Below are 26,530 nucleotides of genomic sequence, written 5' to 3'. Positions count from 1 at the left end.
GCATCCCCCTGCTCATGCAACGTCATCCCCCTGCTCATGCAACGTCATCCCCCTGCTCATGCAACTTCATGCCCCTGCTCATGCAACGTCACCCCGTGTTCATGCAACTTCATCCCCCTGCTCATGCAACGTCACCCCTCTGCTCATGCAACGTCATCCCCCTTTTCATGCAACTTCATCCCCATGCTAATGCAACATCACCCCCCTGCTCATGCAACTTCATCCCCCCTGCTCATGCAACTTCATCCTCCTGCTCAGGCAACATCATCCTCCTGCTCAGGCAACATCATCCTCCTGCTCAGGCAACATCATCCTCCTGCTCAGGCAACATCATCCTCCTGCTCAGGCAACATCATCCCCCTGCTCATGCAGCGTCATCCCCCTGTTCATGCATCGTCATCCCCCTGCTCATGCAACAACATCCCCCTGCTCATGCAACAACATCCCCCTGCTCATGCAACAACACCCCCGTGCTCATGCAATACCTCCCCCTGCTCATGTAACTGAACTCACTGCTGTTCTCAGTAGTCTGCATAGAGATCAGAGCTTGAACAAACACTCTTCACCTCCCCTGCAAAGCCCCTAATGGTGCTTCCGTAACTGTTTAATCTTTTGGGTGACACTAGCCAAGGGGCTGGCATGTTCAGAGGGACACCGAGACACTTGAGAGGATGCTTCATTCACCAGATAAAAAAATGCCATGATTACCTGGATGAGGAGGATTCTGGGTCTGTCTGTTTGGCGATGTTGTACAAACAATCAATCTGGGAGAAACAGATCTGATCTTGCACGGGGCTCCTAAAAAATGAACAAAAACATGAATATGTTGGCATGCCGGTTATACAGACATAGGTGCACCTACCATTCTCATATATTACGCTGTGATTATTGCCTCTGCCAGTAGGGGGAAGTGTTGTTGTGTTTAATGCTCGTGTATTGTATTGTTCTCTCTGGTAGAACTACGTGATGTCATTTCCTATAAAACATGAAAGGCTCAGCCTCAGCCATGAGTCCAGCAACAACTTGGTTGTCATGTGTCCCAGCAACAAGGCCTTAACGTGTTTCAGCTATTCAAGCCTTAGTCACAGCTATGACTAAGGCTTGTATACGTACTAGACTTTGGCTTTTAATCAATAAAGAGGAATTATGGATCGTATTTGGTCTCCAGCGCTTTCACTTACATGGATAGTCTATGGAGGGTAGCAAAGAAGGGTAAAATAGTGACATTTCCATACCTGCTGCAGTGACTTTAACTGAATACTGAAAGAAATCCCCAGTAATGGTGACATCTGTCCCTCCACCTATACTGCCCGACTCTGGACTCACCGACCGGATCTCTAAAGAGGAAAGAGCAAAATAAGAACATTATTAATGTACAGATAATAATTATGTACGACATATATAGTAAAAATTTCGCCTTCCCCCCATGGCCAAGGGGAGATGTTCAGGTAGGTGACAGAAGGGGATGAGTCTTCTCTTGACAAGCAGAGACAGTGGTTAGTAGTACCATAAATAGATGGCACAAGGTGGTTTTAGAAGATGCTGCCTTCCTTCCTGCCTTCTTCCTGCCTTCTTTCCTGCCTTCTTTCCTGCCTTCCTGTCTTCATTCCTGTCTTCCTGCCTTCTTTCCTGTCTTCCTGCCTTCATTCCTGTCTTCCTGCCTTCATTCCTGTCTTCCTGCCTTCATTCCTGTCTTCCTGCCTTCTTTCCTGTCTTCATGCCTTCTTTCCTGTCTTCCTGCCTTCTTTCCTGCCTTCTTTCCTGCCTTCTTTCCTGTCTTCCTGCCTTCTTTCCTGTCTTCCTGCCTTCATTCCTGTCTTCCTGCCTTCTTTTCTGTCTTCCTGTCTTCCTGCCTTCTTTCCTGTCTTCCTGCCTTCTTTCCTGTCTTCCTGCCTTCATTCCTGTCTTCCTGCCTTCTTTCCTGTCTTTCTGCCTTCATTCCTGTCTTTCTGCCTTCATTCCTGTCTTTCTGCCTTCTTTGCTGTCTTTCTGCCTTGCTGCCTTCTTTCCTGTCTTTCTGTCTTCCATCCTATCTTTCTGCCTTCCTGCCTTCATTCCTGTCTTCCTGCCTTCTTTCCTGTCTTCATCCCAGTCTTCCTGCCTTCTGTGCTGTCTTTCTGCCTTCCTGCCTTCTTTCCTGTCTTCCTGCCTTCTTTCCTGTCTTCCTGCCTTCATTCCTGTCTTCCTGCCTTCTTTGCTGTCTTTCTGCCTTCCTGCCTTCTTTCCTGTCTTTCTGTCTTCCATCCTATCTTTCTGCCTTCCTGCCTTCATCCCTGTCTTCCTGCCTTCTTTCCTGTCTTCATTCCAGTCTTCCTGCCTTGTTTGCTGTCTTTCTGCCTTCTTTCCTGTCTTTCTGTCTTCCATCCTATCTTTCTGCCTTCCTGCCTTCTTTCCTTTCTTCCTTTCTGCCTTCCTTCCTGTCTTCCTGCCTTCTTTCCTGTGTCCTGCCTTCTTTGCTGTCTTTCTGCCTTCCTTCTTGCCTTCTTTCCTGCCTTCCTTCCTGCCTTCTTTGCTGTCTTTCTGTCTTCCTGCCTTCCTGCCCCACCACTATTTTCTCAGCTACTGAAAGCTTCATGTGATAAGTACTTTTTGTAACTAAATTATGAGAGACGTGAGGGAAGGCACGCGGAGGTCGCAAAAAGAAAGCCAATGCATTTCGGGAGGGCTCGAACACTCCACTTCATCACGGCTTAAGTGTTAAATCAAATATGTGTGGACTTGAATGTGTTATGATAACAATTGCTCTATGTACAGTGTATATAGGAGGATCCCACCACCAGCAATTTGTTCAGCATGCCATGCTGTTGGGTGCACCATATTTGAGGTGATATAATACTGAAGCCCTGATGAAGGAGGAGTGTTTGAGCCTCCAAAACGCAGTGGCTTTGGACTCTAGTGGTGTGGTCTCTTACTACTTCCTATATTGTTGTACTTTTCTCAGGCCCCTGGGGGTTCCTTTTACCTCTAATCAGCCTCACCAAAAGCAAGTCAGATTGAGTAAGGAGATGGCCTCTCATAATACTGAATATTAACAATAGGAGATCTAGCGCCTTTTATGCAAGTACCTAGAAATAGAGGGTGGGGCCTGCTGGGCCCCTCCCACATCTCTGCTCTTAGCATGGACAATATACAGCACAGTGATGATGTCACTGCTACACTTACAAGGTAATATCTGGGTTTGAAAAGGCATTCGGTGCCCACAAAGTGGATTTATATATTTTGTGGTTATTGCGGATTATATTAAAGGAAAGTTTTTATTCCTGAAGTTCAGCTTTTAACGCAATTGTATGAATGATAACACGTATATATGATAGATATGCAGACGGCACTGTACCTGAGTGTGTTTGAAAGAGGAAGAGCTCTTGTTTCGCACTGATGTGCCAGGAGTCTTTGCTCACTATAGACCTGTAATAGGGAAAATGATAGCTAGTATTATAGAGGCTGTACTCGTATAGGCGAGTGATGATCAGAGGCATTTCCTAACGCAGCGCTGACATATTTTGTATTGCTTTACAGTACAGCATACAGTAAAATACAGGGAATAATAATAACACAGAGCACAAAACAAAGCAAGAGGTAAAAATTGCAAATAACAATCTTATAAGGAATTATAAGGACATATGGAAATACCCAGTTACAACCCCCCTATCCCAGTTCTTCCCTCCTGGATGCCCCCCAATATATATATATAGTATATTTTGCCATGTTGTTTCATATTTGCTTTTTGAATTTTTTCTGGCTGGTCACATGATGTCCAATGTCCTCTTCACCTCTTCCCCTATGCGGGGCAGTCCCCAAGGACACAGAGAACAACGCTGATGTGATGACAGCAGCTTCCTTCTCTGCATAATTGTACTGTAAATACAGGCCGCCATGGTGGGGTGGCCCCATGACGCCCTAAACTCCCCAATAAGTGGAATGAAGGACGCTCTGTATTCTCCAACTCAGGAGCACCATCTAGTGGCAGAGAAGCATTCCTGCAGGGTACAGGAATTACATTAGATTCCCCATAGACCAACATAAGGTCCAGCAGTTTCCGTTTTTCCTCCATCGCAAGGTGTCCATCGGCTGTAGATACTCCAATCATCTCTGAATTGGTGCCCATGGTCCTTGTGTGTGATGTAAAGTAGTCACCGCTCCAAGATCACTCCCATGATGGACGATAGTCTTACCTTTAGTTTACTAATTTGTATTGAGATTGTAGTCCTCTAGTCCAGTGGTTCTCAACCTTTCTAGGGCTGGGACCCCTTGGTAACATTTGCCAAGTTGTGGTGACCCCCAACGGTAAAATTTAGGGTTGTCGCGGCTGCTGCAGCGACATCTGGCAGCGTGGCGGGAGAACTGACACTGCTGCGCTAGGAGAGGGCTGAGGAGGACTCTCACCGAGCACAGCAGAAATCACACCGCGACACACAGGTTGAGAACCGCTGCTGTAACAGCTAAAATGGCAAACCATATAACACAAGGCGAGGGTGTCAGCTTTTATTATTAATAATAATTATGATAATCTAATAGCTATCTAATAGTGGGAGACTCCCGGCGACCCCTGGCAAATTGTCATTCGAACCCCCGAAGGGGTCCCGACCCACAGGTTGAGAACCACTGCTCTAGTCCATCATGGGAGTGAGCTTGGAGCAGTGACTATTTTACACTAGAGTACCCAGAGGAAACCCATGCAAGCACAAGGAGAACATGCAAACTCCTTGCAGATAGCATCCTGACTAGGACTTGCACAGGGGAGCCCCAGGGCTGCAAGGCAGAAGTGCTAACCACTAAACCACTGTACTGCCTCAATACATAGGAACCAACATACCTTCCTTTGTTGAATACGGAAAAAGTCATATTCTGGGACCCTGTGAAAGACAGAAATATAACAGCTCGCGTGAGCTTAAAGGAGCTTAAAGCGTCAATGTTCTGATGTAAAACATCCTGCAGGGCCAGTGCACTCTCTTTATGAATTTGTTTTTAATCTTTTTTTTTTCACCAGCCTCTAAAAAGCCACAAAGACAATTCAGTAATCATAATTACCATTACTGAAAGTGAGTCCTATCTTAGGCAGCATGGCCTGCAGCCTCCTGGCTCACTAATTACATCTGGCTTTGGTGTGAGAGAGGTGCCCCTGGCCACCACTAGAGGGTGCTGTCTAAAGACAGGGGGCGTCTCTGCATTGGGCTGGTTAGACGGGGCGGAGTTGTGGATGGCTTTGAACGCGGTTGTTAATATTTTGAATTTTATCCTTTGGGCTATAGGAAGCCAGTGTAGGGATTGGCAGAGGGGGGATGCAGACACTGAGCGGTTGGTTAGGTGGATGAGTCTAGCAGCTGCATTCATGATAGACTGAAGGGGGGAGGAGCCTGCGTAGAGGTCGGCCAATGAGGAGGGAGTTGCAATAGTCAAGACGAGATATAACCAGCGAGTGGATGAGTAATTTTGCGGTGTCATTGGTGAGGAAGGGGCGTATTTTGGAGATGTTACGAAGGTGAAGGCGGCAGGATTCGGATAGTGATTGGATGTGGGGAAGAAAGGTGAGGTCCGAGTCAAGGATGACACCTAGGACCTTGGCATATGCAGTCCATCTCCCAGCCACCAAGTGCTCACATTAGAGCAGCATGTACACAGACCCAGGAGGCTGCAGGCCTTTGTGTTAGAACTGAATTACTTTTCTGAGAAGTAACCCATCATATTGGAATTTTTTTATAATTTTAAATGGTAGAGTTACAACATGAAGTAAGAGGGAATCCCTCCAAAGAGAGGGAAATCTCTGCTGGTCAGGAAGATTTCCCATCTATTCCTGTTCTGGTGACAACATAAAATTTGGGATTTTCTTTCACTTTCAGTGATAACATTCACCAGGACACATAGTGGCTTTCCACTTTGTGCTCCACACCACCCATACTCTGGGCCATCTTATGCAACCTGTGCTCCACCAGCTACACACCAGACTTCTGCTCCAGTTCCTAGAGTTTCTTGTGTTATCCTGGTCCTGCAGACTCGTTCACCACTCAACTGGCTCTACGAAACCCATCCAGCCACCGACACCTGTGCCTCTCCACGTCCTTGCATCCCCTGTCACTACTTCCAGAGGTGTGGGACGAGAGGTGCACGCAGGGCCGGCCTTACGGGTGTGCAAGCTGTGCGGCCGCACAGGTCGCCATGGCAACAAGGGCGGCCAGGCGGCCGACACAGCTCATCCTCGGGGCGGCTTCTCTCCTCCTCACCGCTGACAGCTCTCCCTCGTCCGCCGTCCCACTTCAGCGCTGTTCTGCTGTTCTCGGATCCCCAGTGCCTGTATGGGCTGAGGAAGCGGGGTTCCTAATTATTTAAAAAAAGAGAAAATTACCCCCCCACACACACACACGTATTATTAGACATGTGTAAAGACTAAAAATTCATTTCAGATGAAATGAACGAAAACTAAAAACTTTTTTTTTTGTTTCATCAAACAAAACACTTTTTTATGCTATTTTGGATTCAGCCATTGGCGTGTTCTGGAGGCGGGGCGCATGACGTCATATAACACCGCATGTGTTGGGCGCTGCCATCTTGGTGTATATCTAGGTATACACCAAGATGGTGGGGCCAATATTGGCGTGTGACCTGCATGGCATATGCATGGCGTCATGTGACATCATGCTCCCCGCCTCCAAGATGGTGGCACGCATTCACAGAACACGCCGGTGGCCAACATGGCCGCCGCACATTCTCAAACAATTTAATATGTGCCCGAATAAATTTTTCGTATATTCGGACATATAGTAATTCATTAATTTTACAAGTAGTCCGGGTTTTGTGTTCTGTTTTCTATTTTTAGTTTTCTAGATGCACTTACTTGAAAAAGGGGATCGGCATGACAACCTGACACTTTATTTGTATAGACTCTATTTTAGTTTGACATTTATTGTTTACCTTCTGTTGTTTTATTTGATAAGAATACTTATATTGTGCCGACAAGTTTAATACCTTTGAATAAAAGTTTTATTTTTATCATACTTTTTTTTAATATGTTTATTTGCGGCTTAACAATATAGGAGTCTTTAAATGGTGCGGATATTGGAAGAAATGGGTGTGGTTACTGGGGGTGGCCACTAAAGGGTGTGGCCACTGAGAGGTGTGGTCACTGAGGGGCGCTGTAAAGCACAGGGTGCCTAAAGGCCTAAGGCCGTCCCAGGGTGCACGGGTAGCCCCCTTTTCAGCTTGGTCTCCATTCAGGTACGTGATACTTTGAATGAAAACCTGCAGACCGGAGCACCCTAAACTGCAGCACACAGGATACTTTCAAATTGCACAGAGATGGAAGAGTTAGAGGGTAAAGGGGACTAAATATATCAAATTACCAGAACCAATGACCAAACAGGTGATCACTGCTTCACTAAATCATGACCGCAAGAGGTCTCTAGCAGGTGGTTTCTGTAGTGTAGTGGTAATCACGTTCGCCTAACACGCGAAAGGTCCCCGGTTTGAGACCGGCCAGAAACACTGAGCTCCTCTAAGCACTTTTATTCACTTCAAGTTAATGTCACTTTTCAATATCCTTTTCACCCGTCATATTTAAAGCTGGCCACACCCTAGTGATTTTTTACTAACCGCCTGCTATAGAGGTCATCACATGCAAGGTCTTTGGCTTGAAAATGGCATTTAACTTGGTAACTATTAGCTATCTTTCTTTCTGTGGGTTCATGCATCAGTCCAAAGCTGTGCAACCATTAGAATGTGAGTCTGTGCCTGGCAAAGCTGTTTGGTTGGAGTTTCCTCCATTTCTCCTCTGACAGTCCTACACTAAATCTAAAAATAATAAGCAGCAAAATCTCCTTTTCTGGGTTTGATCATTGCTGTAAGTGTTTAACCAAACATTGGACACTGGGAGTCCTAAACACATTCAAACAAACGTCATTGAAGTATACAGGGCGTATGAAGTATGCCCTGTATGTCTGCCCCTCTGCCGCTCCCCTTCCTGCATTTCCAGGATGTCAATATAACAGCCAGGAGGTAATGTGTAAATACAGCAGCTGCTGTAAAAAAAACAGACCGTCTGACACAGTGCTCAGGGGGGAGATGGCGAGATACAAAGTAACATTGTATATAAACATTGATCAGAGGGAGATAGAGAGATACAAAGTAACATTGTTTATAAACATTGATGAGAGGGAGATAGAGAGATACAAAGTAACATTGTTTATAAACATTGATCAGAGAGGAGATAGAGAGATACAAAGTAACATTGTTTATAAACATTGATCAGAGGGAGATAGAGAGATACCCGATCCTCAGTCCGACCTGTCTGTTTGACCGGTCCCCACAGGTTCTTCTCCCCCTGGGCTCTGGTGGTTTAAGGATCCATGAGTCATCATGAATGCAGTGTATTTGATGTGAGGACACTATGGGACAGTACATCCCCAAAGTGGAGGTGGAGAGAGGCTGTGGGGGACCGGTGAGCCGGGGGGGGGGGAGTCCCACTGCAAGGGTTATGTTTTATTCTGCCCAGAGATCTTCTTTAACTCTGTCATGAGTGACACGGAAGAGAAACAAAAACGTAGATTTACTCACCAATATAATTCCCTTCCGTCCTGCACAGCAAAGTTCCGTCCCCGCTCTCCACATGTATGGGATAACTAGACAAGACATAAATAAGTCAGCACGAGAGAGTATATGAGGAGAATACACACAATGCTTTGTGAAGTTTGCCTTTAAACAGAACGTAAAGTCTTTTCATGATGTTATTTTCTTTATATAAACATATGAAAGAGATAAAAAAAAATCTTCACAAGTTGTGTTAATGTTTTAAATATGTTTCCAATGATAATGTATATGTACATGGGGGGCACACATATTTGTTAATTACATATGCAGTCCCCGCTTCCTGCTTTGCAGTACTACACAGTGGTTGTGGTTTGCTGCTCCTTCTCACAATGCAAGTCTCTAGGGTTGATTCATAAAGAATTTGTAGGGCCGTCCACCCTGTGAATATTGTAAACGTTCATCGTCTGTGAATATACGCGCACACAAACGTTGGGTTTCATTTTTTTCCTTTACAACTGTAATTGGATTCTAATGTTTTGAATGTAATATTACATTATGACCACTAGATGGTGCTGTAGGAGCATAAGAAATAAGTATTTATTTTATATGTTCCTTTGGCACCATCTAGTGGTCATAATGTAATATTACAGTCAGAATGTTCAGTATGAATTACACTTGGAAAGGAAAAATCTACAGAATGTTTGTTTGTGCTCATATACACACAGGGGGAGGAATAATATAAGAGGATTACAAAGGTTGTTCTCCCCCCATCCCTCCAGAAGAGGAAGAATGGAAAGATTGGATTAAATGATAAGACAAGGGGATGGAGATTTGGCAAGAATTTATGTGAGTGGTTTATTTATGATATATCTGCGGGTTTTGTATTTAATATTTGTTATATAAAATTTATTGTATAAATTATATTAAATTGAGGTGCAATAAAAATATATTAAACAAAAAAAATATATACACACAGGGCGAAAATTAGAACATTCTCCCTGAAAATTCTTTATAAATCAAGGCCTATGAGCAGGGCTGGATTTCCCACAAGGCCAACCAAAGCCCGGCCTCAGGGCATCAAGGAGTAGAGGGGCAGCAGGGGTGTGGAATTCCTATTTCCCGATGTCCGTGACATGCAGTTCCAGGTGTTGGGCGGGTAGTTGTTTTCTAGATTTTGCCCTGCTTTGGGCAAGCAGAGCTAAATGTACAGAGGGGGAGTCGCCGCCTGTTCTGTACAAGTGATCCCGGCGATGTCTCCGAGATCACTTGTATACGGGCTGCAGGTCTGCCATTCTCCATGGGGGGGTGGCGGGTAGGGGGGCGCATTGAGGAACCTGGCCTTGGCCTTGGGGCTGCAGAAAGAGTAAATCCGGCCCTGCCTATGAGTAGCTATTGAACAATCATTGAGAAAGACTGTACTGGGCCAGTGAGAGTTCTCTGTAGTTCTCTATCTACAAATATATATTTTCAAAGGCAGTTTTAAAAGGTGCAGATTATCACAGCTCTGTATTCATTAACACTCCATGGAATACATCTATTACATGCAAGCAGTGGAAGGACCTGAACGTGACCCGGTATCAATCTCTTGCAGGCCCTGTACAGCAGGGCTGGGGTGTGAGAGGGAGAATCAGCGCAGGAAGACAATCAGTTCAAGTGCTGATAAGAAGCACGGTGATAGGAGGAGAAAGCAGAGTGACAGAGAGATGAGCTCATCACTGTGTGTCGCTTCTTCATTCACAGTCCAGTCACAGGCTGGGGGCGGGTCCAGGACAACCTGGGCTTAGTGAAAGTGGGTTGAATGATGCCGGCCATCAGACTGAGGACATCTACTGGCAGAAAATATGTACTGCGGGGACAATCTCTGATCTGAAGCTCTATATTGCAACAAAAGCTGGTTTTGTTATGTTAGCTGTTGATGGGCTACTCATAGGGACAAGAATATTTCCTGTGCTCCTCAGCTCCATCTAGTGGCCATAATGTGGTATTGTACATGCCCTGTATGACTTACACTCTGTCAGAGATCCTGTCAGCTAATGAGCAGATTGAGAACCATCCGTCCGACTCCATAATCACTGGACTGAAAGACACACAGACATTTCATCAATTCATGTTGTTATATATATTGCAGCTCTTATATGCCCCTTTGTTCCCTCCCACTCCAGTGCTCTGTGCTGGCAGAGCTGAGTAACAACCACACCCCCCACTCCATGGCTCTGTGCTGGCAGAGCTGAGTAACAGCCACGCCCCCCACTCCAGTGCTCTGTGCTGGCAGAGCTGAGTAACAGCCACGCCCCCCACTCCAGTGCTCTGTGCTGGCAGAGCTGAGTAACAGCCACGCCCCCCACTACAGTGCTCTGTGCTGGCAGAGCTGAGTAACAGCCACACTCCCCCACTCCAGCGTTCTGTGCTGGCAAAGCGGAGTTACAGCCACACTCCCCCACTCCAGCGTTCTGTGCTGGCAAAGCGGAGTTACAGGCACACCCCCCACTCCAGTGCTCTATGCTGACAGAGCTGAGTAACAGCCACACCCCCCACTTCAGTGCTCTATGCTGACAGAGCTGAGTAACAGCCACACCACTCATTACAAGTGTTTTTACACAGACTTGTATTGCAGAGGGAGGTTTTTTTCTGGCCAGGTCTGTTACTGAGTGCTGATTACTGGGTGCACTGGGTCTAACTCTAGTGCCCATTGGACTGCATAGTTCCTACACAACTGCAATAACAGGAAAGTTAAGACTGTGACATGGAGACTGTGGAGCACAATGTGGATCTGACTAAATATTTATTTCTGTGACTTTTATTTGACTGGATGTTAATTTCTTTATAGTCAAATAATCCTCTTCCCTGTAAGTGACCGGAGATGTACAATGGAACCCTCCTTTAACTACCTTTTATACCCAAAAAGAGCGCTGCAAATTGCTTCACTCGACTCGGAACTGAGTAATTCATTTTGGCCATTGTGTAAAAGTAAACCGGCCAATCCCAGGGTGCTTAGGAAGATTCAAGGAACATAAGAAACGTACAAGTCTCTACTATTGGCTGCCTTCAATATTCAATGTCTGTTTAAACATAGCAGTCTCCTCCCACACAATACACCACCCAACATTGACCACGGAACGACATACCACCATACCCTTCAATGTAGTCCGTATCGAAGTCATAGTTTTCAAAGTGTTTGGCCATGATTCTGCCGGAAATCCGAATGACGCCCCCTACAGGACAAAAACAAAAGCGCTCAGAGCAGCAAACCATTGTACAGTCTGAGGGATGAGAGTCAAGCTCCCTTCTCATGTATCACTGGCCCCGCCCTCTTAGATTGTAAGCCCTCAGGGGCAGGGCCCTCCTTACCATCTTGTCTTGAATTGTATTGTGATTGTAATGTCTTCCTTATATTGTAAAGCGCTGCGCACACTGTTGGCGCTCTATAAATCCTGTATAATAATGATAATGATAAAAAGTTCTCCCCTGCAGATCCATCTCACGGGAATTTCATGCAGCTGAAGAAGGTTTCTCTGATCTTACCGGGTGTTCCGCTGGATGGGCTGACATCAGATATCACAGGGGTCTCCGTCACTGAGAACTGCAGGGAAGTAATTATGAGATAACCAATGACTACAAGCTACGTTCAAGGCATGTCACAAAACGCAGCAACATTTCAAACAATATGTTTAAATATCTTGTAAGTATTTTATTTATAATATCATGTATTATCATTTTCAGACAGCAGGTGGAGCTGTAGGTTCCTTTTCACATGTTTTCCCCTCTTACCTCCTGTTACAAAAAAAATCTGTTGTTTACAGAGTTCAATAGCTCATAAAAGTAGTGCGGGTGCTCCAGTCAAGAAGCTGTGCTAGGCTTATCAAGGTGTGTTGAGTATATTAGAGCTGAAGTGTACACATATAATACCTTCCCTTAAAGGAGAACTATGAGGTGGGTGCTTTTCACTCACCTCATAGTTCTAGCCGACCTGTGACAATGAGACTGTCACAGGTCGGCTCAGTAGATCGGGAGGTGAGGGAACACATACCGGCGTTCGCTCACTTCTCGATCCTGTCGCGGCTCTCTGCCGTGACAGGGGAGGGGCTGGATTCCCCCCTCACCGCTCCGATCCACCAGCACTGACTGGCGGAACGGACGGGGGAGGGGGCGGGTACAGCTGGTTCTAGATAGGCAGAGCCAGCTGTCACTCACACAGCTGGGTGGATCCAGACAGCATTTTCGTGAGCTGTCCTGGCTGCGGCGGTCTCAGTATATAGCGGACAATAGCTCGCTATATACTGAGCTTTGGCTCACTGGAGGAGGTTAGTATATGTCCTCCCGTGAGCTATGGGATAAAAAGGTCACCTCATAGTTCTCTTTGAACCACAACTAGTGTTAGTGGCTGAATTTGACTTATCAGCTTTCTGCAGCAGCACACAGACTGGCAGAGAGAAGGCCAGCACTCAGGGCCAATCAGATTCTGGTTGCCACCTGTCCGGGATTGACCCAGACAGTCCGGGTTTAGAAGGCTGTGTCCGGGTTACATAGCCCGCATAGCCCACCTGAGATTCCACACAGCCCACCTGAGAGCCCGCATAGCCCACCTGAGATTCCACACAGCCCACCTGAGAGCCGGCATAGCTCACCTGAGAGTCCACACAGTCCACCTGAAATTCCACACAGCCCACCTGAGAGCCGGCATAGCTCACCTGAGAGTTCACACAGCCCACCTGAGACTGCACACAGCCCACCTGAGAGCGGGCATAGCTCACCTGAGAGCCCGCATAGCCCACCTGAGAGTCCACACAGCCCACCTGAGAGCCCATACAGATCGTCCGGAGCTACCTCTACCCTAGCCTAAAATCCATAATCCTGATGTTAATGACTAAACCACAGGTACACTTTGTGCCAGCGACGTTAATCTTCAGCTTGAAGAGAGAACTTTATTTTAAAAAAAGAAACATTGTAACAATTGAAATAAATGTGACAAAACTTTTCTGCGTGTGAAGCAGATTGCCGGTCACTTGGTGCGCCGCAGACGCCTCGCTGGCAGCCGGAGAGCCTTTTGTTTCATGTGAGGAGCTGCCAGCGGGATCTTCTCGGCGCTCCGATTAGATATCGCCGGGGAATGAAGTTAATGAGTTAGATTCCTGGCTGCGGAGAGTACAATGTGCGGCTTTGTGCTGCGCCCCGGCCCCTGCCAGCACCAGCGCGGCTTGCTGGAGGCTCTGACAAGTTTGGACAGATCAGGGGAAGGTTTGCCTGTCAGCTGGCGGTCAGCGCTCCTCTCGCTAATTGGCCGCTCTCTGGGCACCTGACTTCCCCTCTCCTGGATATTGAACAGCTGAGTGGTGGATTGCAGTTAACATTTTGTTCATTAAAGCAACTTTGTTGCCAATAAAAGAAGAATTTAAATCCTTACCTCACCCGCTGCCGAACACTGACGATGATGTTCGGCTCACCCCCCCCCCCCCCCACTGCACTTAATGGTTTCTCCCGCCAACCTACTGGGTCACTACAGGACACAGTAATGTCATGTGGGGGCTGGAGGGAGCAACCACTGACTGCAGTGGGGGAACAGGATCATCAATCTCTTGTTCCCCTCTCTGCTCTCAGTGGTTTCTCCCGCTGGCCCCCAAATCACTACCAAGTATAATAGTGGCATGAGGATCAGCAGGAGGAACCACTGGGAGTCATACCAGCCAGATGTCCCCCCACTCACCCCTCCCCGCTGTGCTTAATGTTTTCTCCCACCAACCTCTAGGTCACTCTACAGGACACAGTAATGTCATGGAGGCTGGAGGGAGCAACCACTGATTGCAGAGGGGGAACAGGAGTGTCAATTTCTTGATCCCCCTCTGCTCACAGTGGTTTCTCCCTTCAGCCCCCACATCACTACAGGATATAATAGTGACATGGAGATCAGCAGGAGGAACCATTGAGAGTTATACCAGCCAGGTGTCCCCCTCCAGCTGCGCTTAACGGTTTCTCCCGCCAACCTCTACGTCTCTTCAGGACACAATAATGTCATGGGGGCTGGAGGAGGGAGCAACTACTGATTGCAGAGGGGGAACAGGAGTGTCAATCTCTTGTTCCCCCTCTGCTCACAGTGGTTCCTCCTGCCGGCCCCCTCATCACTACAGGATATAATAGTAGTGGCACGAGAATCAGCAGGAGGAACCACTGAGAGTCATACCAGCCAAGTCGTCGCCTCCCCCTGCTGCGCTCAATGGTTTCTCACGCCAATCTCTACGTCACTACAGGACACAGTAATGTCATGGGGGCTGGAGGGAGCAACCATTGGTTGCAGTGGGGGGAATAGGAGTGTCGATTTCTTGTTCCCATCTTTTCTCTCAGTGGTGGCTCCTGTTGGCCTCCATATCACTACCAGATATAATAGTGGCACGAGGATCAGCGAGAGGAACCACTGTGAGTGGAGAGGGAACAGGAGATCGATTGGATTACTACACAAATCTGTAAGAAATACAGGTGGACAGGAAGTGAAGAGAAATCTCCCCACTAGGCACCCAGGAGGAAATTAAAACCTGACAGAGCCTCTGTCCATAATGCAATAAAATGGCTTTGGCAGGCGTTCAACTTCAATCAATGAATTCGTAGAGACCCCCTCACTGCTTCATGACACCTCACATAACAATATACCCCAATAATAACTAGCAACCAATTACCTTAAAGATCACTTTTGCCTCCTGCGTGATTTGTTGTCCATCATGGAATACGTGGACCTCGTACTCCGCTTCTTGTCCTGCTGATCTATTGGCAGTAATACCACATGTTAGCCACCTGCTGGTGAAATCTAGTATTGCAGTTGTATCATATAAAAATATCAGTAAAAATAACAGGATAAGAAAAAAAATAAAAAATGTGAAAAATAAATGATATATTAGAAAAATTATATATACAGAGACCGAGAACCGATCAGGCTATCCCCCAGCTACACTTAATGGTTTCTCCCGCCAACCTCTACGTCACTACATGACTAGGGTTGCCACTTTTTCTTCAAGCGAAACCCAAACACTCTAGCAAAGTGCGGACATGTTTTTGGGAGAATGAGTCACGGCTTATTCATGTGTAAATAGCTCCACCCATTCATATGTAAATATCACAGTTGAGACTATTTTTAGTGGGGGGTCAGTAGCCCCAATCCTAATTTTGGTTGCCCCTGTCGGCCTGACAAGTGTCCAGGTTTCTGCTGCCATGAAACCCGGACACAGCATTCAAAACCTGGACTGTCCGGGTGAATCCTAGACAGGTGGCAACCATGTACAGGACACAGTAAAGCCATGGAGGCTGGTGGAAGCAACCACTGACTGCTGCGTTATGCCCTCTAGCATTTTACAAACTACCGATGTTAGACTGACCGGCCTATAGTTCCCAGGTTGGCACCTTGCCCCCAGGAGTGTCAAATTCTTGTTCCCCCCTATGCTCTCAGTGGTTCCTCCTCATCAGTACAGGATATAATAGTGACAGGAGGACCAGCAGGAGGAACCACTGAGAGTCATACCAGCCAGGTGCCCCCACCCCCCCTTCCTTTGTAGTTCATCCGATCATGTTGATGGCGTATCCCAATGGAGATGGCTTCTTCCTACAAGGCAATGCGCCATGCCACGGTGCTCGTATTGTGCAGGGGTGGTTTCAAGAACATGAGGGAGACTTTACCTTGCTTAGGTGGCCCCCGCAATCACCAGATCTCAATCCCATTGCAGCATTTGTGGGACGAAGTTGAAAGAGCCATCAAGCAGCTGGTTCCACAACCATCAAATCTCACAGAACTGGACAGTGCTATTCATCAGGCATGGTGTCAGATTCCTTGCATCACCTTTCAACATCTTGTGGAGTCAATGCCAAGAAGAATCGCCGCAGTATTGAAGGCAAAAGGTGGCCCAATGAAGTACTGATGGGGTGGTCATAATAATCTGGCCACTCAGTGTATACAGTATATATGGTATGCAAATGAGTCATAGCATTAAGGAGGTCAAGTTACCCGTCACATGCTGGCCCTGCTTAATTCGCCCTGGGCATCTTAAGATCAATGACCGTTGGTCATGAAATGGTTAAACTAACAGTCCAGCACTCAGTTTTATCAGACAGCAAACAAACTATTCCCACGTTGATAAACTCCACCCCTATTCCAAAATTCCAGCAGAGATAGCTTACCTGGTTTTACATGTAACAGAGGATGGAGGTGAGTAATAAGGAAGAACGTCACAAAGTACAGGGGGGCTTTCAGCATAGGTCATGTGCACTTCAAGAGGGGAACCATGTCCAAAATATTGAAGGACACGGCTGTACAAGCTGCTGTCTGCAAAGGAGAAGAGAGATTGTGAGTTGTGTAGATCCGGTGTTATGTAACCACCCAGAATACGTTATTGGACATTCGGTTATGGGAAATAGGCCTTATCCCGGATATCCATGGGCCAATATCAGGGCCTGACATGACAAAACCTATGAGCCTTGAATCCATGAACACTCTTAGATCCTCAGACATCATTCCTCAGGAGATGACTGGATATGGAAACAGTTTTAGTTTCAAAATGATTGTCATTAAAGGGAACGTGTATTGGTTGTGGACATATTACTAAATTATGGTCAAGAGTGTGTCCAAGTGTACGGGATGTCACCGGCACACAGAGAAATGTGCCAAACAAACATTTTTTATTGACGCATAGACATATTGTCACAAGTATGGCAACATTTTGGAGCTGCACAGGGTCCCTCCATCAGGCTCAATATGATGAGGGACCCTGCACTGCCCTGAAATGTTGCCATCCTTGTGACAATATGTCTATGCATCAATAAAAGATGTTTGTTTGACACATTTCTCTGGTGTGCTGGTGACATCTTGTTTCTTCATTGACCTGAGTGGCGCCATCCACAGTCATTTCAGCGCCCACCCCTAAGGGGTTTGCTGGTAAGGATTGTGGTGGGACAGCTACCGTGTTTCCCCGAAAATAATACACTGTCATATTTTTTTTTTGGCTCAAAAAACACCTCTAGGTCTTATTTTTGGGGTAGGTCTTATTTTGTTTTTTATTTTAATGTACAACAATCCACACTTATTCCTGTACAACAGTCTACATGTATTCATGTAAAAAAATATGGTGATCAGGGGCGCCGTACCGTTCCAAGAGCAATTTGCTAACCAATCGCTGGCCAGAATGAGCGAAGCGCACTTTTACTATCGATTCCTCACAGGCAGAGTGCATTTAGTATCACTCCGCCTGTGACAGGAGGCGGTGCTATAGAGGAAGCATTGGCTTATGCGTCTCTGCTCCCTCCGGTGCCGCCTCGCTTCCTCTAGCGCTGGCTTCATTGGCACCGCTGATTCTCTCCCACGGATCTTCAAGTTCCCCCTGTATGCCACCACCGGCCCTGGGAATGGTCACAATTAGGTCTTATTTTCGGGGTAGGTCTTATTTTGTCGCAATTCCCAAAAATAGTACTAGGTCTTATTTTCGGGGTAGGTCTTATTTTCGGGGAAACAGTGTATTAGACAAGTGTATGGGATGCCTGCCTCCCCTCAACGTGCACTGTGGTTCCCCCCACAGGTTCCTATTATTGGAAATACACAAGCATATATACTGTAACTATGTATTTTGATCACTAGATGGTGCTGTAGTCTAATGTTAGGCTCTATGCTTATGCGTGTTTTATCTATGATATATACAGGATGTTCTATCTGTATGTGTGTTTCCTGATAATGTTGTGCTCCTGTATACATACATGTAATGTCCAGCTAAGCAAGTCAAACTTAATTCAGCATTCCTCAAGATCTCAGTGCTTTATCTAAACACATAACCTACAGCTATGTTACTACATTGCTCCCGGGACTAGTGGTTTAGGACTTGGTGGGCAGACACACTAGAATGCGTGCGATGAGGGGATATTTACAGGCATCTGGCATGGTTTTTGGAATTTTCTGTAAGCGGTTTTGCTCTGCTAGAGAGGGGAGATCGGAGAAACAGGCCACAGAACATGTTCAGGTTGAAGTCTAAACACAATTACCAAAATCTCATAAAAGCTTCAACGATTTATTTTAGTTACAAAATTGTTTTGAGTTTTTCTAAATCTCCAGCTTTCATTAAAGCCCAACTCCAGGCACTTTGATTTTTATATCTCTGCAGGCTTTTCCTGACCCATCGAGGAATGGACTCCACTAGACCTCTGGGGTATCTGGCACCAAGCTGTCAGTAGAAGATCCTTTAAGTGCTGTAGGTTACGAGGTTGGGCATCCATGGATTTGTGTTTCCCCAGCACATCCCACTGATAATCGATTGGATTGAGATGTGGAGAATTTGGAGGCCAAGTCAACACCTCAGACTCATTGTTGTGTTCCTCAAACCATTCTTGAACCATTTTTGCAGTGTGGCCGGGCTCATTATCCTGCTGAAAGAGGCCACTGCCATCAGGTAATACCGTGTCCATGAAGGGGTGTACTTGGTCAGCAGCAATGTTTAGGTTGGTGGTTCGTGTCAAAGTAACATCCACATGAATGGCAGGACCCAAGGTGTCCCAGCAGAACATTGCCCAAAGCATCACACTGCCTCCGCCGGCTTGTCTTCTTCCCATAGTACATCCTGGTGCCATCTCTTCCCCAGGTAAGCCACACACACGCCCCCGGCCATCCACATGATGTAAAAGAAAACGTCATTCATCAGACCGGCCACCTTCTTCCATTGCTCCGGGGTCCAGTTCTGATGCTCACGTGCCCATTGTAGGCACATTTGGCAGTAGACACAAGTCAGCAGGGGCACTTTGAATGGTCTGTGGCTATGCTGCCCCATATGCAGCAGGTCTGGTGCTCTTTTTGGACTTTGTACATAATTTACAACTAAGTGACATCTGAAGAAAAATGACAAGACTTGATACAACTTTCAATTGTTGAGAGATAATGTGATCTTTATCTTTTTATGTCATAAAAAATAATGTCTACTCTGTTCTTTGTCTTTTTATGTCATACTGCTGTTGGGTCTGTAGGGCTTCTGGGTTCAAGGTGCTACAGTTTGACCATGGTAGAGCATGCATGAAGAGCACATGGCTCGCCATGGTTCTTAGATGTCCCACAATTCCAGTTACTGCACAATGCCAGTTTATAGCAATGGGTTGGAGTTTGCCGACAAGAGTGCAAGTCCACAGGTCACATGACATGCTACAACTGGCATTGGATGAGCGATCATGTAATTGCTCTCATCTTTGTTTCTTTGCATAGCAGGAGGTGTCTGTGGTGATTAACATGGAAGTCAGATGGCCGCAGTATCTTGCGTTCATTCTGGCCTCAATCTACTGAAAAGCATGTTTTATAGATATCAACGCCTAACTCATCTTACCATTAAATTGTATGGTGATCCAGGTACCACCAGCAATGCTCCCCTCCGTTGGGTCCACTGTGTAGTTTATGCAAAGAGCTAAAATTATACAAGATATAGAACAATATAAATTTATATTATTTGTTCTAATGCAATCCAATCAAACGTGAAAATCTCCCATCTGCATAAATTGAGCCTACTGGGAACGTTTCTGAGTGCATGTGGGGGGGGGCGTGTCTGGGGCATGTCGTGGGGCATGTCTAGTGGGGTATGTCTGACCACATCTACTGAATAATGGAGAGCACTGGGCAGCGTGGTCAATCTATGACGTCTATTGGACTGTGCAGTTATATGCAGACACCTGGGGCATCTAATATAATAGGGCAGTGGAGGGAAGACTATGGACATGGAGGTCTGTTCCGGAGTTGGGCATTGGTAATAATATTTTAATCTGTATGGTGCAGCTCCGTGCTGCTGTCTGCCTGAGGTGGTATGGAAAGAACAGATAATAGAGGAAGCATCAGCACCAACACTTACCTGTGGATGATGTCATAGAAATGTACAATATCATATGAACAATCCATGAATTATAGAGAGTCTTCATTTTTGCTTTTTATCTCATGCCTGAAAATAAGAGAAAAAAACCTTTTATCTACCAATATCATGTTTATGTCATTAAAACCTGGACCCCGGCCTTCCCTTCAGTCTTGAACGGTTGTACCGGCCCCTAGCCTGGACTGGAATGGCTTCCTCTGATTTCTCTGCACACTGTGAGCTTCTCACAATGTGCATTAGAAGCTGCAGCAAGTCAGACAGAGCTCCGCCTCATTTCCTGGCTGAAGGACATCCAGCATCATGTAGGGATTTCTTCCCCAGCCTGACTGTCCCTGGCCCGCCCTTTTCATTCATTAGAATCCAGTTTTTTCAATCATGGAGGCTCAGCTTCACATGGGGAGGTCTGCATGCAAATGCATCCTGCGTAGGAACTCTCACACCGCCAGACTGACATCCGCCCATCAAAGCATTTTGATATTTGCATAACTCCTCCCAAGAGCCAGCCCACTGCTTACATCAAGGTTGTGTGCTCTTGAGAGGAGCACTGAGGCGTGGTGCTGTGATGTTTTCAGGAAGCTATGTACAGCACCCTACCGGCTTCTCCCACCAGCCACAATGTGCCTGCATTGCATAGAAAAAGCACAGAGACCCAGTAATGATATCACTAAGTCTAAAACAAGGTATGGAAACAAAAAGCATTATCATGTTCATGGGGGGGAGGAACTGTACACTGTACAATTATCAACACAATCATGCTGACTGCAACAAGATATTCCTGGAAGACCGCATTTAGGACCACATCACATTGCCAAAAATCTATACAATCCATTACAAACTGCACATTCACATCAGTCCCCGCCCTCAAGAAGCTTCCAATCTAAGATCTATCTTATAGGCACACATACTGGGGGGCCAATTTTGACAGGAACCAATTTGGAGTGTGGGAGGAAAGCTACGCAAGTACAGGGGGGACATGCAAACTCCATACATACACTGAGTGGCCAGATTATTATGGCCACCCCATCAGTACTTGGTTGGGCCGCCTCGTGACTCCACGAGATGATGAAAGGTGATGGGAGGAATCTGACACGGCACTGTTGCCCTTCTGTTGTTTTGTACCAGTCTTGCCCCTCCCCCGTTCTGCCCTAACATTGACTAGTCGCTGACAATTCGCACGTTCAGACCCAGATTTTCGGCTGACAGTCCGGTCTTTAAACACTTTAACAACAGCTGCTCTTGAACATGTAACGAATTCTGCTGTTTTGCTGATACTCGCTCCATGGCTCCGAGCGCCAACAATCATCCCACGTTCAAAGGCTGTTAAATCGCGTTGTTTCCCCGTATCTTCAGAAACAAATCACTTCTACTGTCGTGGTAAACAACCCGCTTCCCTATTTATAATGGTCTGGCCCTCTAGCAACTTCAGCACCAAATTATAGCTAATTTGGCTACAAACGTCAGGTGGTCATAATAATCTGGCCACTCAGTGTATAGTGTCTTGGCCTGGATTTGATATAAAGACCCCAGTGCAACAAGGCAAAAGTACTAACCACAGTGAGAGCAAGAGGTACAACCACTCCTGTGCGGGCCCGTGAGGTACTAAGAGTCAACTGTGTCTGCTCTTTTTTCTTTACCTGCAGTGTGATCTCACCACTAACCACCGATGTAAGGGACACTCTTCCTCCTACTGACCACCAATGTAAGGAGCATTCTTCCAACTGACCACCAATGCAAGGACCATTCTTCCCACTGACCTCCAATATAAGGGACATTCTTCCTCCTACTGACCACCAATAGAAGGGACATTCTTCCGACTACTGACCACCAATGTAAGAGATATTCTTCTTCCTATTTACAACCAATGTAAGGACCATTATTCATTCTTGATCAACTTTGGACGTCAAGTGCACTCGGTAGGTAGTCTGATTTATATTGTATATGACAAACATTTGTACCGCTTGTGCTAACATACGGTTTACTGTTTGCATTGGGGTAATTACTATAGTTAGAACAATGAACCAGTAGATTATGACTATGAACTCACAGCAGGAGGGAAATTCCAAGGTGGACATAACAGAACTCTGTCAGGGAGGTGACACCGCTGAAGTACCCAAACAATATTGTTTATCCAATCACACATCACAAAATGGTAGTATATCACATTTTAATGCAATGCTTCTTATATATTTAGTATATTTTTGTGTATAATACTTACAGCCGGGGTATTGCCGTCATTACCATAAGAATGTTGCTCCACAACTCGAAAAAATCCGTCCTCCAACATTTGCATTTAAATCCTCTCCATTTTCCGAATAGTCCAAGTCAACTGGATCAATGATATTTACGAACATTCTCATTCCACGACAAATTCCTGTATGTACATTGTCTGCTTCAAATGTCCGGGAATCCCACCGGCCCCTCACACTCCTTGTATTGTGTGGACACGGTATGAAATTTTTATGAAGGCTTCATCCTGCTACTGGTAATATGTGGCTACGGGTCACCAAAGGTCTAAGCCTGCGAGTTTAATTCTCATACCTGCACCCAGGAGAAGCTTAATCATTTACTTATCCGTAAACCTTTGTGGACAAATATGTAAGAGGAAAAGAATCTGTCAGTGAGGTCTCCAACCAAGAGAGATTAGCTCAATTAATATTTCTTCATGCTTCATGGGAAAGTTCAATGTTTTCTTTTTTTTAGGTATGTGTATGAAAGAGATTAGTTTAACTCTGCATTAGTCAGTGGTAAATATGGTATACACTATATACAATCCCCCGACACTAGTTAGTTTCAACAATCCATGACTTAACTTCACAGTTCACACAAATACGTTTTAAATTCAAACTGTAGCACTGACGTAAGTTATTTATTATTAAACTTAAAGAAAAACGTAGAGAGTTAGTTTAATTATAAAACGTATCCAGTATACTGACTGTCAGAGGGAGGGAGGTTGTCCGTCGATTATGGTATGGCTCCGCCCCCAGCCCAATCACAGGACCAGTTATACTATGAATTAAAGCCACCATTAATGGCCCCCATTCTCGTAACAAATAAATAAATATATCAGAATTAGCCTCCCTGGTTGTGTGCTCGCTATATCCTATTGTATGCTGCCATGTAGGTGTCAGGAAAACGGAAAATTGTATACTTACCTATCGGTAATTTTCTTCCTTTCCTGACGCCAATACATGGCAGCATACAGGACCCTCCCATGGCTTTCGCATTGAGTACTTGTTACTAGAATGGTGGCCTTGGGAGGCGGGCTTTAATTTATAGTATAACAGGTCCTGTTATTGGGGTGGGGGCGGAGCCATACCCATTGTATGCTGCCATGTATTGGCGTCAGGAAAGGAAAATTATCGATAGGAAAGTATACAATTTTCCGTTTTCTCTGCAATACTCAATTATGATCCAATGCTGTCCTGCTAAAACTAGAGGTCACCAGTCTTCTGGGTTGATTGAAAGTACCGGGTTGAATGACAGTATACAGGACTACTGAACATAAATGTAAGGTCCATTCTTCCTCCTACTGACCACCAATGTGAGCAGGGCCAATGCTAGAGGGGAAATGGGGGGAGCATGTGCCCTAGGTGCCGCTTAAAGAGAAGCACCACTGGTTGTGTGGATGGAGAACTTCTCCCTTGGGGAGCAACTCTGAACCTTTGCCCCAGGTGACAAAATGTCTAGCTTCCCTGTTGAATGTAAGGGCCATTCTTCCTCCTACTGACCACCAATGTAAGGGATATTTTTCCTCCTACTGACCACCAATGTAAGGGATATTCTTCCTCCTACTGACCACCAATGTAAGGGACATTCTTCCTCCTACCAAACACCAATGTAAGGGACATTCTTCCTCCTATTTGCAACCAATGTAAGGGACACTCTTCCTTCTACTGACCCCCAATGTAAGGACCAATGTAAGCGATTCTTCCTCCTACCAACCACCAATGTAAGAGTCATTCTTCCTCCTACAGATGACCAATGTAAAGTACATTCATTCTCTACAGACCACCTATGCATGGGGCATTTTTCCTCTTACACACCACCAATGTAGGCAAATTTTTCCTCCCACTGACCACCAATATAAGGAACATTCTTTCTCCTGCAGGACATCATTGGACCACCAAAAAGAAGCTGCATGTACTGTATATATATATAGGGGGGAGGTGGTCAGGGAAGGGGGTGAGGACTGGAGTAAATGTGGAAAATTGATAGACATTTATTTCAGTGGGCCTTCCTTTTATGTGTAAGTAGTTGATGGGTATGTGTAAACACAACAATGCACAAAGCTGTGAACTTGTCACACAGAATCTCTTAAAGGAGCATTGATGTATTCATTGATATGTGTAATACTGCATAAATCAGACAACTGTGGAGAGCTCCTCACATCTGGTCTAGATATGGTAAATTGCTTCATGAAGTCTGAACTGTATCATTTCTTCTCTCTGCTTTATATACCAACGGTCCGATGGAAGCTCCCAAGGCAGTTAAACATTTGATTGGTTGTTAGAAGAACCTTCATAATACTGTAACCTTGACCAATCTAGCTTATAAGGGGTTTCTGTAAACACTTAAAGGTTGTCACCCATACAGGTCTGGTCATTGGAAGATGGCACACTGGGGTGGGTGCACTGTGCCAAGTGTGACCCTAGACCAAGTCTGGACAAAACCCAGGAGACAGGTAGCCAATGATTCTTGACAAATTACAGCTGGCGCCTAACTCTTTGAGTTTTTCTTTAGTTGTGATTGGAGCTTGCTCCTGGATTGGACAGATAGGCCCCTGGAATCCATAATGACTTGTCCACACTTGCTCTAGACACCAGAGTTATTCATGGACCCTGTGTGGGTTGCACAGTTATTACTTGTCAGGACACAAACGTTCAATGGGTTGGGTTCTCTTGCATGTCCGCCAAACCCCCATTTCTGGCTGGATTGGTGAACGTCCAAGTGAACTGAACCCAGGTTAGTTTGTGGGTTGCACAGTGTTATTAGTTGCTAGGACACAGACGTTCAATGTGTTGGGTTCTCTTGCATGTCCGCCAAACCCCCATTTCTGGCTGGATTGGTGAACATCCAAGTGAACTGAACCCAGGTTAGTCCACTCATCAACGTTCTTTGGGTTGGGTTCTCTTGCATGTGTGCCAAACTCTGATTTCTGGCTGAGTCGGTGAACGTCCAAGTGAACTGAACCCAGGTTGGTACACTCATCAACGTTCCTTGGGTTGGGTTCTCTTGCATGTCCGCCAAACTCCGATTTCTGGCTGGGTCGGTGAACGTCCAAGTGAACTGAACCCAGGTTAGTGTGTGGGTTGCACAGTATTATTAGTTGCTAGGACACAGACGTTCAATGGGTTGGGTTCTCTCACATGTCTGTCAAACCCCCATTTCTGGTTGAATTGGTGAACGTCCAAGTGAACTGGATCCAGGTTAGTATGTGGGTTGCACAGTGTTATTAGTTGCTAGGACACAGACGTTCAATGGGTTGGATTCTCTTGTATGTCTACCAAACCCTGATTTCTGGCTGGATCGGTGAATGTCCAAGTGGACTGAACCCAGGTTAGTCCACTCGTCAACGTTCCATGGGTTGGATTGTCTTGCATGTCCACCAATCCCCGATTTCTGGCTAGATCGGTGAATGTCCAAGTGAACTGAACCCAGGTTAGTCCACCCATCACTAGTTGACATCCACCATCCCTTGCAAACTGACCACCGCTGCTCTAAATGGTTGCTTTCAGATGGCCATACTCACATACAATGTTTTAAATAAACATACACAGATGACAGGTTTTCATAATGAACCTTTTCCATATTTAGTGACCGGGGTGACATTGGGAAGAGTTTGTAGTCTCTGAATGGTAGTCCAGTGTCTGTCCTCTGCACATAGAGGCTGCCAGCCTCTGTCATTCCCTCCCGCAGAGTGTCAGCCAGCAGCACATGTCCCATGAAATGGTAATCCCTGTAATGTGATCCGCAAACAAGTGCATGACGCCGGCTCCCGTTCTCCTCGCCTCACATGACCTCCGTCTTCGCCTCTTTGTCTTGTATCCCCCGGGAGACTGGTCACAAGCTGGCTGCACATTCTGATTCATTCGCTGTTATGAAATAAAGACAAAATCAGTCAAAGGGGAGCAGCCCTTTAAATGGACCTCAACTCA

The 26,530-nt window shown here is 45.9% G+C and overlaps 1 protein-coding gene and 1 non-coding gene across 2 annotated transcripts in view; one reads left to right on the top strand and one right to left on the bottom strand.

Moving 5' to 3' along the window:
- Positions 1 to 3,476, bottom strand: part of LOC108791198 (fibrocystin-like) — a 29,918-nt gene extending 26,442 nt beyond the window's left edge. The window contains exons 1-3 of the mRNA XM_018561606.1: positions 3,335 to 3,476; positions 1,236 to 1,337; positions 709 to 798 (exon numbers count right to left, since the gene is read on the bottom strand). Coding sequence (XP_018417108.1) covers positions 709 to 798; positions 1,236 to 1,337; positions 3,335 to 3,476 — 334 coding nt within the window. The remainder of the gene's footprint in view (positions 1 to 708; positions 799 to 1,235; positions 1,338 to 3,334) is intronic.
- Positions 3,477 to 7,403: 3,927 nt separating this feature from the next.
- On the top strand, positions 7,404 to 7,476 carry TRNAV-AAC. The gene has a single exon. It is a non-coding gene; the product is annotated as a tRNA-Val (tRNA).
- Positions 7,477 to 26,530: the final 19,054 nt, after the last annotated feature.

Source organism: Nanorana parkeri, unplaced genomic scaffold (assembly GCF_000935625.1).
Source record: "Nanorana parkeri isolate BGI_ZX_2015 unplaced genomic scaffold, ASM93562v1 scaffold533, whole genome shotgun sequence".
NCBI lineage: Eukaryota > Metazoa > Chordata > Amphibia > Anura > Dicroglossidae > Nanorana > Nanorana parkeri.
Note: the sequence above shows the minus strand (reverse complement) of the source record. Positions and strands in the feature narration are given on the sequence as shown.